General features: G+C 34.2%; 2 protein-coding genes across 2 annotated transcripts; both read left to right on the forward strand.

Annotated features, from left to right (window-relative positions):
• The first annotated feature begins 7,185 nt into the window (after positions 1–7,185).
• On the forward strand, positions 7,186–8,108 carry LOC106350675 (sodium/hydrogen exchanger 1-like). The gene is made up of 4 exons (XM_048764272.1): positions 7,186–7,368; positions 7,464–7,526; positions 7,591–7,674; positions 7,770–8,108. Exons 1-4 carry the CDS (start codon positions 7,186–7,188, stop codon positions 8,106–8,108), a joined length of 669 nt encoding a protein of 222 aa, XP_048620229.1.
• Positions 8,109–9,869: 1,761 nt separating this feature from the next.
• LOC106348658 (myosin heavy chain, cardiac muscle isoform) lies at positions 9,870–14,412 on the forward strand. The gene is made up of 4 exons (XM_013788435.3): positions 9,870–12,674; positions 12,774–13,313; positions 13,398–13,558; positions 13,645–14,412. Exons 1-4 carry the CDS (start codon positions 10,289–10,291, stop codon positions 14,167–14,169), a joined length of 3,612 nt encoding a protein of 1,203 aa, XP_013643889.2. The 5' UTR covers positions 9,870–10,288; the 3' UTR covers positions 14,170–14,412.
• The last annotated feature ends 251 nt before the right edge of the window (positions 14,413–14,663 follow it).

A 14,663-nucleotide genomic window follows, 5' to 3' on the forward strand; every position in this document is an offset into this window, starting at 1 on the left:
TCGGAAATAGCCGGAGCCTCCATTGGAAAACCTTTGGCGGCGCCGGCAAGCTGCTTTGGGGAAGAAAATACCTCGAAACCCTAACCGCCGAAATATCGCCTCAGAGCAAAGGAAACACTCTAATGACGAGGGTATCATCCCTTTTCAACTCCTTCTCGACCTCTGATCACGCTGCGGTGGTTTCACTCAATCTCTTTGTTGCACTTCTATGTGCTTGTATTGTGCTTGGACATATTTTGGGGGAGAAACAATGGTTGAACGAATCCATCACCTCCTTATTGATTGTTAAGTGTTCACTATCTTTAATACAAGTGTCTGTGTTGTATAATATGATTCATTACTGAGTTAAACTGCACGTTTATTCATCTTGAGTGACGTTTTGGTTGCACGGGCTGGCCTTTGGTGTTGTCATTTTGTGTATTATTAATGCGCACATCTTCTCATCTTCAGTGAAGATCTTTTCTTCATATATCTTTTGCCTCCTATAATATTTAATGCCGGTAAGTTTTTCTTTTTTTCTCACTTCCATTTGAATCATTTGCTCCTTGTTGAGATAAAACTCGCATTAGACAAGCGTAGGCCAGAGGACAAGCAACTGCATTCGATTAGAACATCTTATATATTGAAACAGAAGTCACAACCTTGATTCATGTGTGATTTTTTTTTAAAATTGACTCTCACTAAAAATTAGTTATCATTCATTTATTACTAATAATATGGATTAATAATATATCAATCCTAATATAACATCGACTCCTAAAAATCCGGATTGGTTTACAAACTCACCTTGATTCATGTGTGATATTTTTGTTTGGATCATCATTTAAAATATTTATTAAATGTATTTCCTTAACGCTAATATATAATCTTTTAACTACTTAAATCATAATATAATTTGATATCTTTTAATTTAAAATATAAATATATATATATATATATATATATATATATATATATATTTTAACAAATGTGTTGAAAAACATTATAACAATATCTTAATTATCAAAAATTGTATATAAATATTTTCACTAATTTTTTAATTAGTAATGAAATTAATGTTATTATACATTAATATATATATATATACTCAGTTATCTTTTATAAAATGAAAAAAATTATATCAAATTTTACTATTTTATAGTTATATCTATCATTTTAAAATAAAACATTGTATTTAACTAAATATGATAAAATTATTTTAAACTGATAAATTAATATATTTTATTTTCACAAACATTAAAACTTTATGCTAGAAATATAATATGTTGGTAGAACGGGTTAACATTAGTAAAATTCATGTATAAAATTAATTTATCTTAAACTTATATATATATATATAGTTATTATCTTAAATGAATAAACATAAAAAAATATTGATAAAGAAAATCTAACGTTTTGAATTACGGATCAGGATCATAATAATTGAATAAAAAATAATTTTAAAATATATGTAATAAAAAATATAAAATAATCAATTAACTTACAGCATAAAAACTATCAAATTGTTATATTTAAAATAATTATATATAAACATTTAAATATATAAGTAACTTTAAAAATATATTCTAATTATGTAAAATATATATAAACATGAAAATTAACACCCGCACGGTTGTGCGGGTCCAAATCTAGTATAGTTTAAAATAGAGAAATTAGTTAGAATGACTTTAATCATTTTACTAATTACTAGCTAGACTAACTCATATAAAATTGTAATTACTAGATTAAAACTTAAAACAAGTAAATTTACCAAAAAACCATCCTAAACTCGATAAACCACAAATTTCCACTTTATGCAGACCAGAGTGCATGATGTGATCCATGTTTTTCGAGTAACACGATGAACAGTAATTGCAATGATTAAAGGTGGTTAAACCATGGATAATTTGATAAGGAAAAAAAGAGATGAAAAATATGACGAAAATTACAAAAATATACCTAATTATGATCTTAATTAACCTAAAAATGAACCAGATTCGAATTTAACGTAAACCAGGTTTAATTGAACAATGAATTAAGTTTGGTTTACACAAAGTCAGATTTTCGTTAATAGAACTGCCACAACATAAATTAAAAAGTTTTTCACCACATAAATTAAAAGTCTACCAACAATTTTCAGTCGGATATTTAACTTTGTTTTAAGAAAATGAATCGAACATAAGAAAATAAACCGAACACAAAAATATACCATTAAAAAAAAATCTGCTATGTCACTCGTTATACATATCCCTTAAAATTTGTTTTCTATTTAAATCAGACAATTGACTCTACCATGAAAATAAATCGGACATTTCTAAAAAAGTCCGACACTAATATTAATGGTAGATTTATTTTTAACCAGATTTTATAAACATACTTTTTATTCTATAGATTTACTTTTTTTGAAAATAAATCTGCCATCGATCAAATATTAAGGGCACTTTGGTAATTTTTTTTATAACTATGAGCAAGGGTATTTTCGACCAAAAAACATTATAATAATTTTTTAAAAATATGAGTCATTCTAATAATAACACAATTAATTTGAGTCATTTTAGTAAATTTCCCTTTAAAATAGCATATTTTCATTTATTAATCATATTAAACTTTTGTTAGTATATACATATGTATATAATTTCTAACTTTTTTGATAATAGTAGTACTTGTAAAAAAAATGCAATGTTTACGGATTTTTTATAAATAAATATGTTCAGTCAGTGTATTGTTAGTGTATAGTTAAATAATAATTATTTCTTAAATAATTTTGTATTAACAAAATGATTTTAGTAAAATTATGATCGATTATAATCAAATGTTAAAGGTAATATTGACTATCATTCTTATACAGTTAACTTAATAAAATTACCTTCATCAACCATTAATAGAACTGAATTAGTTTATTAAGTTTTGATGTAATGTATACTATTGTTTGAAAAATGAATTTGTTGATTTGATGATTTGTCATGTTCACCATGATTTTAGGTAATTTTACCTATTTGTCGTGTTTTTAATGAGTTTAATTGATGAGTCATGAATTTAAATTTATACTATTATTGAAACTTTTTTTTACATCGTTATCTGAAATTTTATTAAATAAGAAAATAATGATTAGGCTAACACAATGTATATTATCTATAATTGTAGGTTTAGTCATATTTATGATCAATTATTATTTTTAATAATTAATTTTAGTGATATAGCTAATAATTTATCATTGTCTCGAGAATAATTAAAAAAAAATTACGATAATATCATAGTTAAATTTATTTTGTATTTACTTTAGTAGTATTAAAATATTATATATATGTTTATATTATATTAATTGGTTTAATCAAAATCAATATGGAAAAAAAAAGTTGGCTAAGAATTCAAAAATATTTATACTAATCTGATTTGACTAAAACAAAAAAATTATATAGAAACTGATTTGATTTATATAAAGAAAACCAAAGAAAAACTGCATCAACAAAAAGGGCTACAGTGGTAGACGACTACGTTGGTTTGATTGCAAATCATCATCCGGAGGGAGACGACAGACGCAAACTATAGCGGCTATGAAGTACACTGCAGCGGGTATTCCAACACAAAGTGCGAGCTTGGGAGAAATAATATAAAGGAGAAAGACAACGAGAGCTAGCCCGAAGCCATGACTTATACATTCGTCGCAGGAATCCGAATCCGAATCTGAATCCGGATCCCGATCCGGGGGTATCACGACTGCTGCACAGGCCGTATTGATGTATAAGACTAAGATAAACCATCTCGGAATGTATTGGTATCGATCCAACGGGATCTTGTTGTGTTTAATGTACAAGAAGGCTGCAATAAGTGTGTGCATGATGATCACGTACAATATTTGCTTCCATGACCTGCCATTCAATTTCAATAAAAACTCATGAGTTATTATATCAATTAGATATCAAATAGTCATCGAAAACACACACACACACAAAAAACACCGATCCACTTACAATGTACAACAGACCATTGTTTTGCTCTTTCTCCTTGATGGTGAATAGCGTACACCTTCTGTAATTTTGTTAATGAGTCAATCCTTCTATTATATATATATATATATATATACATAGATTATTAGGTTCAAAATCATATTTGAAAATATGTTTTATGCTTTAATCCTATAGGATAATGGAACCTTCTTTCCTTCTTAAAATTTATATTTATCTCCTTTTGATCCATTATTATTTTTATAAATTATTTATTAAATTTGTGAATATTTATTAAATAAAAAAAATTATACTACATTCTTGATAATAAATTTAATAATTTATACAATACAAAGTTTCCATGTTGTGAACAAACGCAATTCAAACTTGGAAACAAATTACTATCTGTGATGGTTGATCATTGCTTCTTTGCCAGAGCATGCTTAAATTCATCAGTAAATTTTTTTTCTCATCGTTGTGTTTGCTGATATAATGGAATTAAGATTTATTTATTTAAAGATTTGGATTGTCTAACCGTAGATCCTGTTTTCCATTGTGATTTCGTGGTATGTCTTTGGAAAAGTGACTTCTAGAAACACTCTGCATACTGAATCCAGATATCTCTGAAGTCTGTAAGAATCATACTTGTAAATGTAGAACTTCTTGCAATCCCGAGTAATGCAATCTTGAAACTGTGAGTTACAGATTCTGGAGATATAAGCACACTATCAATGAACAGTCGAGAGAGGATTATTCCAAAACGTATTTCCTTATGAGATGCTTTTGGTGTTTAATTAAGGGTACTGTTGTATTTGCTTCTATGTGGGATGTCTCTTCAGGTTCTGACACTAAATTAGCATGTGATGCACAGATAGACTACAATCCACAAGGAGTGTAGATGAGGTAATCGTATACAGCATCACGACTTTTTATTAAATGATATTCAGCTTGAAGTTGTTATGAGATGTGAGTCTGATTAGTCTTTTGTAGTCGTTTCTTTATTTTCTTTTGTTCTTGTGAATTTCCACGGTTTAAAGAAAAAATCTCAGGCTATCTCTGTTAAAAGCTTCAATTCAAGTATTGTGTGGGTTCAACTGCAAATAAATTACTTTCTTAGACAAATTATCTATGAATCTTTTACTATGCAACTCAAAAGTAATCTTGTTCGAGTTACCTTTTACACAGTGCGTGAATCTTTTCACAATAATCGGAATCCATCAAGTGAAACACACCATGGGATTCTCGTTTATATTATAAATATATAATATTAAATAAAAACTAAAAAGCACGTTGTTAAAAATTTGCTTAGGGCATCCATTAATGTTGGACCGATACTTTGTTTATTGTTCACCGTCAATATAGTTTTTAGGGCTTTGTGCTATAGAGGAAGATTCTGTTAAATTGTATATGAACGAACCCATGTGATTAAAACAAAACTTTTAAGGGGATATAAATGCAAAAGTTTTTAAAACAAGAATGTTTGCAAAACAAAAATAGTTTTTAAAACATGCACGACGTGATTCTAGGGGATATAAATGCAAAAGTTTATAGATGTTATTAATTGGAAAGCTGAAGCTGAACTACATGTCATACGGTTATGTTAACCCCGGTCTCTTAACCGGGATTCTTATCATGATTTGACAATTTTTTTTTTTTAAATAATTTGCGGCTAAAAATGACTAAAAAAAACTAAAAACTGTCGAAGATAAGAAATCCATTTAAGAGACTGGATTAATGATGCTATATCAGCCTTTTGTACTCAGTGTGTTTATTTTAAAAAGAGAGAACATCGGCATGATGTCACGTGCAAGTTGGTGGTCCTGCTTTGTCATTTTCATGGATTTACTCTTTTCAGCTTCATTTTTTTTTTCAATAAACAAACCATGTCTAAAATGTTTTTTTTTTTTGACAAAACAATGTCTAAAGTGTTTCAAAAAAAAAAACCATGTCTAAATATTTCTCAGCTCGAAAAGTTTACTGTTATTCATGTTGTCTATTTCAGGTTTCAAGTAAAAAAGAAGCAGTTTTCCGCAATATCGTGACTATAATGCTTTTTGGTGCTATTGGAACTGCTATTTCACGCACTGTCATAACTCTAGGTACGTACGTACCTTTACATCCCATTTCGTTTGCCTTTGAAAGCTGCTTCATGTTGATAATATATGGTGGTGCTTGAAACAGGTGTAACGCAGTTCTTTAAAAGTTGGACATTGGAATCTTTGACTTGGGTGATTATCTTGGTAATAATGCCTCTGAACCAATGGCTTATGTATTGCTTTATCCGTTCTTCACTCCAGTGGACTTAATTTTTTTTTTTTTAATTCTCAGCAATCGGTGCCATATTTGCTGCAACAGATTCTGTGTGCACACTGCAGGTAATCTTTTTTTTTTACAAAAATTAGCAAACAAAGTGGATATACCAAATGCTCTTGTGTTGTGATTATATATATATATATATATATATATATATAGGTTCTGAATCAAGATGAGACACCTTTGCTTTATAGTCTTGTATTCGGAGGTGTTGTGAATGATGCCACATCAGTTGTTGTCTTCAACGTGATTCAGAGCTTTGACTTCACCAACCTTAACCATGGACTTGCTTTTCAACTTGTTGGAAACTTCTCTTATTTGTTTCTCCTCAGTACCTTGCTTGGTGTTGCAGTAAGTCCCATTTTTTTTTCATCTCTACCATTCTTTCTTGTGGCTGCTTATTAATTTGCTTCTACAATCTTTGCGATTACTCTTTTTTGTATGTGCATATGTCATCAAAAACCTATATTTTGGAAGGTAGATATATATTCGTATTTTCTTTATATTTGTTTTCCTATTTGGTCTAAAAGTACATGTCCCCACATGGCATGTCTAAGCCACTCTACTGACCGTGAGGTTGCCCTCATGATGCTTATGACCTATCTTTCTTATATGCTTGCTGAGGTTAGCTTTGCATTCAGATATTTTTTTATTGCATTCAAAGACAAAAGTACATTGATGTTAATTATTATATTGTTTTGAGCTGTTGCAGCTATTCGACTTGAGTGGTATTCTCACTGTGTTCTTCTGTGGGATTGTGATGTCTCATTACACTTGGCACAACGTAACAGAGAGCACAAGAATCACTACCAAGTATTGAAATCTCAAGTTTTCACCACCTTTTGTTCAAAAACACTTTTTTGTAGCTCATTTTTTTTAATTAATGACAGGCATACCTTTTGGAACATTGTCATTTCTTGCGGAGACATTTATTTTCTTGTACGTGGGAATGGATGTACTGGACATTGACAAGTGGAGAATAGTGAGAGATAGTCTTGGAACATCAGTCGCAGTGAGCTCTATCTTAATAGGTTTGCTCATGCTTGGAAGAGCAGCATTTGTCTTTCCCTTATCGTTTCTCTCTAACTTAGCCAAGAAGAATCAAAGCGAGAAAATAAACTTTAAGATGCAAGTATGTATGAATCATTCCTACTTTCATACTAATTGGTTTAATTAATACTTCTTCTGGATCTCAGCTGTTTTATATCAATCTATCTAATCTTCCAGGTTGTGATTTGGTGGTCTGGTCTCATAAGAGGTGCTGTATTAATGGCTCTTGCATACAACAAGGTTTTGTCTTATTGCACACTCTCTATGAAGCTTTCCATAAAGTTAAGAATTGATTCTATTGCAGTTTACAATGGCTGGACACACAGATTTGCACGAGCATGCAATCATGATCACAAGTACTATTACCGTCTGTCTTTTTAGCACCATGGTAAAGATGTTTCACTGAGTTACATAACATATTCCTTAATTTGATTTGTGTATATATATGGTTAACTTGATTCTGTTGAACTGGGTTAATATCAGGTGTTTGGTATGTTGACAAAACCGCTCATAAGGTACCTATTTCCGCACCAGCAAGGCCCAACGAGCATGTTATCTGATGACAACAACAACATACCAAAATCGATCCAGGTCCCTTTGCTGGACCAAGACTCGTCCATTGAGGAGGTTGCAGGAAACGAGAATTTGCCTCGCCCTGACAGTATACGTGGCTTCTTGACATGGCCCACTAAAACAGTGCATTACTACTGGAGACAGTTTGATGACTCCTTCATGAGACCTGTCTTTGGAGGCCGTGGCTTTGGCCCCTTTGTCTCTAGCTCTCCAACTGAGAGAGGCCCTCCTGGTCTCAGTGGAGCTTGAGAGAAAAATGTGGAAGAAAAAGAATAAACATAAGCTTTTGTAGGAAAATGTGATTTAAATTATCAGTTCTGTATAATTTTTTGTTTGCAATATTGTTTGTAAGGACATAGAGCTGTCCCTAGGATTTGAGAGCAGAAAGCAGAAACATAAAAAAAACTTTGAAAAGTGTTATATTTGATGCATATTTAGTATTTGTGTTGTTGTATAGAAACAGTACATTTGTTTGTGTCAAGATTACTCCTACCTCTGTGAAGACTATGATTGACCTCTATCTTAGACACCAAGCAATGAAAATTAGGGCTGAAGATTAGGTTACCTCCTGGCCGCAGTGATTTTATTTATGTGCAAATGGGCCTTTCTAGTTTACACAAGACATTTATTCTAGGGGCCTTTATTCTAGAACTAGTTCACACATTTTTGTCTGCAGCCCTTTATTTTATTTTATTTTATTTAAAATTTAAATTTTTTATATATATAGTAGATTAGTAACGGTTTAATAGAAACAGTACATGAACTATGTATGTGTTAACAGTGCCAAAAAGTTTGTATTCAAAAGATAAATAAATGAAAATTAAATCATCCAATTTACTTAAAAGCCAAATAGGTCAAATGCATGCAAGTGATATGTCTCTTGGATTTTTCACTTTTTATGTAAATGCCACATTCTGTCATGAGCCAATAATTTGCATCGTTTCCTCATTTTAAGTTTTCTTTTTAGTAAATTGTTTTTCTTTCTTTAAATACTATATTCGTTGGGGTTATGTATTTGATGACGGCAGTGGAGAAGAATGCTATGTGTGAAAATGAAGACTATAATGTTGCTGTGAAAATTGAAACCGTATGCTTAAATAAGTCAAAAATGTGAAAAACATGAGGAAAGCTAAATTCATTCATATTGTTTTTTGTAACTGTAAATTCATACATATTTACTACAGAAATTTCATTTAGACAAAAATGTGTGAACTAGTTCTAGACAATATTATTTGCATATTCAGGCAAAAAAAGACATATTATATGATACATTAATTAATATAAATGTCCACTTTAAGCTTGTGCTTTGTATTCTTAAACATTCTCTCTACTTTCGTCAAAAAGAACACATTCTCTCTACTAATATCATCTACGTACACTTGCTAGCTCTAGAGCTATACATTTTCCTACATAAAATAGATCATTGGATTTAAAGTAATGTTTTCGTGCAATACTTTTGTAAGTTTTCTTTCTATTTATGCGAGTTCTTAAAACCATATTCAATACACGTTTTTAAAGATCATTAGATATAAGAAGTAGGGAATAAATTAAGGAAAATGGACGTTCACCATTTATCAACCTTTAAAAAGTTCAAACGAAACAGGTTTCAGACTTGTTAAAGTGAGCATGCTGACGTGTCATATCATTATTGGTTGATGCTTTGGTGTTTTCTTGATCTGCGTTGACACCTCCTAAACAGGAAAAGTAAATGTAAATGCAATATATTGTCAAAAGTCGGCAATTTTCTTGGCGTTGATAATATATTTTGAATTTTGACACAGACTGATTTGACATTGGAAAAGGCCAGCATATCATGATTGTATATCCCACATGACATGTCAGATAAAAATAAATTAATAAACGTGTTGAGTAATTCTCCTAAATTAATCGCTATATTGATCGGAAAATGGTTAACTGCTGCCGGTTTAGTTGATTACAAACCGTATTTGTCAGTTTGGTTTAGCAGAACTCGAACCGATAAAAAAATAAAAAATAGCAGAGAGATTAATTAACGGGAATTAATGTGATCGTGTTGGTTCTCTACCAAAAACTGTAAAAGAAGGAAGATGACACACCGTCGCTAATGCTCATCATCGTCGTGCAACTTACAAAAGGCTCTTCCTTTTCACTCTTTCCTTCGCTTATCGTCTTTAATACTCTTCGATTGTGAATCATTTCTCCTCCAATTGTTAGCTTTCTCCGACGAAAAGCTCCTAACTTTCTTTCCCTTTTTTGCTAAACCCTTCACTGTCTCTCCACACGGAAACTTTGGAAAAAGGCGGCGTCTTTTACGGTTAGGGTTCTTCCACTTCTCTATTTGGGAACTGGGGAGAGATTTTGCGTGAAGGGTTGTTAGGGTTTGGATTATTTTTTTTGTTTTTACCATTTTGGGAAACTCTTCCTTGGAGTTGAAGAAATTGTAGACGACGATGGAGGAGATTAAGGAGGAGAACTATTTGAACCTCTGCGGTGTGAAGAAAGACAATATCGCTAAACAGTTGGACAAGGTTCATTCTCATTCCTCCGATATACTTCTCTTCAGCGTTCTGTGGAGAGATTTGTCGGATTATCTCAATTCCGCTGAAGAGAAAGTGGAGAAGAGGTTCAGGGAGTTGAAGCTGAAGGAGAAGGAGTTGCAAGATCAAAGCTTTGCGCTTGAAGAAAGGGGTAAAGTGGTAGAGGCTGCGGAAGCTGTGGCTGTTGAGTTGGAGGTGAAATCTGATGGGATTAGGGTGGAGATTGAAGCGAAGAGGGAGGAGCTTCAGTTTGTTAGGAATCAGGTGGAGGTTTCTCGAGAGGAGTTCAGTGCAGAGGAAGCGAGAGTATCTCAGGTTAAGAAACTGGTGGAGGAGTGTGCGGTAGAGAAAATGTCAAAGGAGAGTGAGCTTAGTGAGATGTTTGAAGCGTTGAGGAAGACTCAGGGTGAGCTTGGTTCGAGAGGTGAAGAGTTGGCACAGATGGAGGCTGATCTCGAGAGGTATCGTGCTGATGTTAGTGCAGAGATGGAGCGTTTGGGAAGAACTCAAACTCTCAGGAGAGAATTGGATGAGGAAGTTGAGAGAGAGACCAAAGATCTCACCCTGGTTCAGAACAAATTGGTGGAATGTGAGAAGCTGCTTCTGACACGGTCGGAAGATCTAATAAAGGCTCAGTGTGAGTTTGATTTGAAGCGGGGACAGTTGGGAGAGGTGGAAGCTGATCTTGAGAGGCATCGTGTTGAGGTCAGCGCCGAGAAGAAGCATTTAGAAACGACTCAAACTCGCAGTAGAGAATTAGAGGAGGAGATAAAGAGAAAGCGGAAGGATCTTAGAGCGGTTCTTGATAAAATTGCGGAATGTGGGAAGCAGCTTGAGTCTGTGGAAGAGAAACTAGACTCCCAGCAGAAGCTGCTTGATACACAGTCCTCGGAGCTCGTCTCTAAAGAGAAAGAGTTGGAATTACTGAGTCTGGACCTTGACTTGAGGGAACAGAGCGTCATATGCCTTAATAATGACATGGAGGAGGCTTGCCAAAAGACGGAATCTAAATCAAAGGAGTTGGAGGATATTCAAAAGCGTATTGAGGAAAGGAGTGCGTATTTGGAATCAATCAGTTCATTGATTGAGGAACACAATGAAGAACTATCTTCTAAAGAAAAACAACAGGATGAATTAACAAAGGCATTGGAAAAAGCTAAAGTACATCTTGGCGATCTAGAAAGATGCATTACTGAGCATGAGACAACGCAAATGGAATCTATCTATGTGAAGGATGCATATAGAGAGCTCCTCCAACACCTGGATATCAAAGAGAAGGAGTTAAAGTCTTTAGAATCAGTACTCATTGAGAGAAATAAACAAGTTGAGGAAGGAGAGAAGAAAATGCAGCATCTGAATGACTCCATCGAGGAACTTACCAGACAACTCAAGCTGAAACAAGAAGAGGTTTGTGCAATCAACAAAGCGGTCAGAGAATGCTCAGGTGAGTTGGAAGCTAAGAGGAAACATCGTGATCAGGTTCAAAGCTCAATTACTGACCTTACTACTCAGCTCAAATCAAAAGAACGCGATCTTCATTCTGTCAAGAAGAAGATCAAAGGCAGCTTGAAAGACTTGAAATCTAAAGAGGAGGAGAAAGTCAGATTGAAAGCATCGTTGGTGGAACGTGAGAAAGGACTTGAACTAAAAGAGAAGGAGCTTGATGCTCGTGAGGAAAGGATTGATAAAAAGGATCGGCAACTGAAATCCACAGAGCAGAAGTTGGCTAAATCTTTGAGGGAAATTGAGCAGAGAGCAAAGCAATTGTCCAGCTTTTGTCAACAAGGCACCTCGGATCAACATGTTGACTTGGTACGAGACGCCGACGTAAGAGACGAGAAAACTTTGCAGCTACTTTTACGTGGGCATTTGAAGAAATGTCCTCAGCTTCACCTCGATGTTTTGCATTCTCTAAAAGCGTCTTCTGACCCGACAAAGCTTGTGTTAGAAACAATAAAAGGGCTTTACTCCGCTCAGCAAAGGATGGCAGAAACAAACCTTGATCCAAACCTTGTTAGGAGTAGCATCTGCTTGCTGGAATGCTTAATGGATATGTCACCAAAACCCAAAAATGAAGTACAAGGAGAAGCTTTCACATTTACCATGGAATGTAAGAACACAACTCTGATTAAGGTAGAGAATCCAGTGGAAGTTATGGGTTTTCTTCACTTTCTTGCTGCATTCAGTGTGGCATACACATTTGATGCCGACCAAGTTAAGATTCTTTTAGATGACGCCTTTCTTCGCAAATATGCTCCTAGTCTATGCGAAGCTCTTGGTATAACAGCTTCAGCACCTGGTATGCCTTTCACTCTTACGTTACAGTTAAGCTCTATAAATTATACATTTAAGTTCTATTATAGTCTTGTAATGCTTATTGAAGTTTTTTCTATAACAGTCAACAATGCGATTTCATTGGATGATAAGCCTGAACAGGCCCCTGAAGCACCAATAAGCAACATAGCATCATCTCCTGTGGCCAGTGAAGATGCTCTTAGAGACATTGTAGGCACACCTTCCTTTTCACCTAATGAAGTCTCTACTGAACTTCCAATGTTCAAAGATCCAGGCAGGTTTGTTCTAACATCTGTCGAGGAGGCACTCACGGGTGCTCGTGAGAGAGGGGAATTGAGTTTAGCAGACCCTATAGTTAAGACATTGGTTCTGCTTTTGGAGGAGCTGACACGTGTTGTTCGCTCTACCGACCCTGAGCTACAGGTAGATGCAACCAAAGTGGCACATCAATGGAGCTCGATGATGGGAGCTAGTGGTCTTAAGTCTCAGCTCGAGGCATGGGCCTTTCTGCAATTCATTGTGGCCTTTGGATTGGCAAAACAAACTAGTCAAAATGAAACTTTACATTTTGCCAAGCATGTTGCTCACTTCAAACATGCTCCAAAACTCTTTCGATCTCTTGGTCTCACCTCTGCCATCCCAAGTAAGTTGTTCTTCTTTAACACATTATTGTACACAGAAGAGACTAACAAAGTATATTTTTTTTTTCTCGTTTATCTCTGCGCAGATTTTGTTAATGAGCTCCTAATCAAAGCCCAATATATTCCGGCAGTCCGGTTTATGCTTTTCTTCAACGTGAAGAGCAGCTTTTCTCCCCTGGTTATCTTGAAGCAAGAGGTCATGAATGTTAGACGCTCTGTCAACGACAAGAGAAGAATTGAATCACAGGTTAAAGCTTTTGCTCCTATCCCTCTCTTGGCAAACTGTTTCATTTCATCGTCATTGATGTTTAAAATCATGTTGGCTGCTTATAGGCTGAAGCTAATAGAGATGATGCTAAAATGAGAGAGATAATTGAAATCATTGAAGACTTCAAGCTGGAAATTGATCTACCTATGGATCTTATCCTCAAATTCATGGTTCCACGTGAAATTCCGAGTCAGAACCAACATGTTGTTGCCTCATCATCTGCCCATGTTCAATCAACGCAGATGCTTCCACGGGAAATTCAAACTCAGAACCATGTTGTTGCCTCATCATCTTTCCCAGTTCAATCACCGCAGATACTTCCACGGTTTCATATGCAGGCTGCGCACACAGTCATTCACAATTCATACATTGCCACTCATAGCTCATTTCCGTTCCTTCCAACAAGCTCCGGTGCAGCGCCAAATCCACAGGTCGTAGACGTGGAAACACACCAAGCCAGTGGTTCAACTGCGTTCCAATGCCAACCTTCATACCATGCTGGTAGTAAACGTCCAAGGGTGGATCCTGGGGGTCCTAGACCGGTGATAAGACCTTGCTTCAATCCACCACAAGGTTATGGCAGATTCTAGTGTGTTCCGTCTCAGGACCAAAGCCGTAGTAAAGCTTTATCTAGGAAAGTAGTAGGAAGTAACAAAGAAGTAGGTTGTCTTTTTGGTATGGAATCTAATAATACGTTTAGGTTATGTGTAACAGCTCCACCATCTTATCTCCTAATCTCTTTGTCACTGTGTAAAAAAAAATGCAACCCTTTTATTTCAGAATATGCTCAATTGTATTTGAATTTCTCTAATCAAAATCATTTTCTTATGCTATTGTAGTTTATTTTTAGTTCTTGTTGATAAACCAATGTTTTCAGACTCGGCCATAGAATCTTGGGTTAACCAGTAAACCGTATGACCCGGTTCAGATTTAAAGCCATTAATACATAATTTGAATACTGGTTGAAGTAGAGTCAAGTCAAGATTCAATTACAGTCGAGTCAATTCAGTGAACTCAAAAAAAAAGAGTAGGTGGATTCATTGTTTGGAAAAATATTTAAATGAAAAGTTGGTAACTTGCTAGC

This window comes from Brassica napus, chromosome C7 (genome assembly GCF_020379485.1).
Source record: "Brassica napus cultivar Da-Ae chromosome C7, Da-Ae, whole genome shotgun sequence".
Taxonomy (NCBI): Eukaryota; Viridiplantae; Streptophyta; class Magnoliopsida; order Brassicales; family Brassicaceae; genus Brassica; species Brassica napus.

Bases quoted from the DNA above. Each gene is read 5' to 3' on its own strand.
- LOC106348658 (XM_013788435.3), top strand. From the start codon at position 10,289: ATGGAGGAGATTAAGGAGGAGAACTATTTGAACCTCTGCGGTGTGAAG. The intron at 13,314-13,397 runs GTAAGTTGTTCT...ATCTCTGCGCAG, and splicing joins TCTCACCTCTGCCATCCCAA to ATTTTGTTAATGAGCTCCTA. The intron at 13,559-13,644 runs GTTAAAGCTTTT...GGCTGCTTATAG, and splicing joins AGAGAAGAATTGAATCACAG to GCTGAAGCTAATAGAGATGA.
- LOC106350675 (XM_048764272.1), top strand. From the start codon at position 7,186: ATGGATGTACTGGACATTGACAAGTGGAGAATAGTGAGAGATAGTCTT. The intron at 7,527-7,590 runs GTTTTGTCTTAT...ATTCTATTGCAG, and splicing joins TGGCTCTTGCATACAACAAG to TTTACAATGGCTGGACACAC. The intron at 7,675-7,769 runs GTAAAGATGTTT...GGTTAATATCAG, and splicing joins TCTGTCTTTTTAGCACCATG to GTGTTTGGTATGTTGACAAA.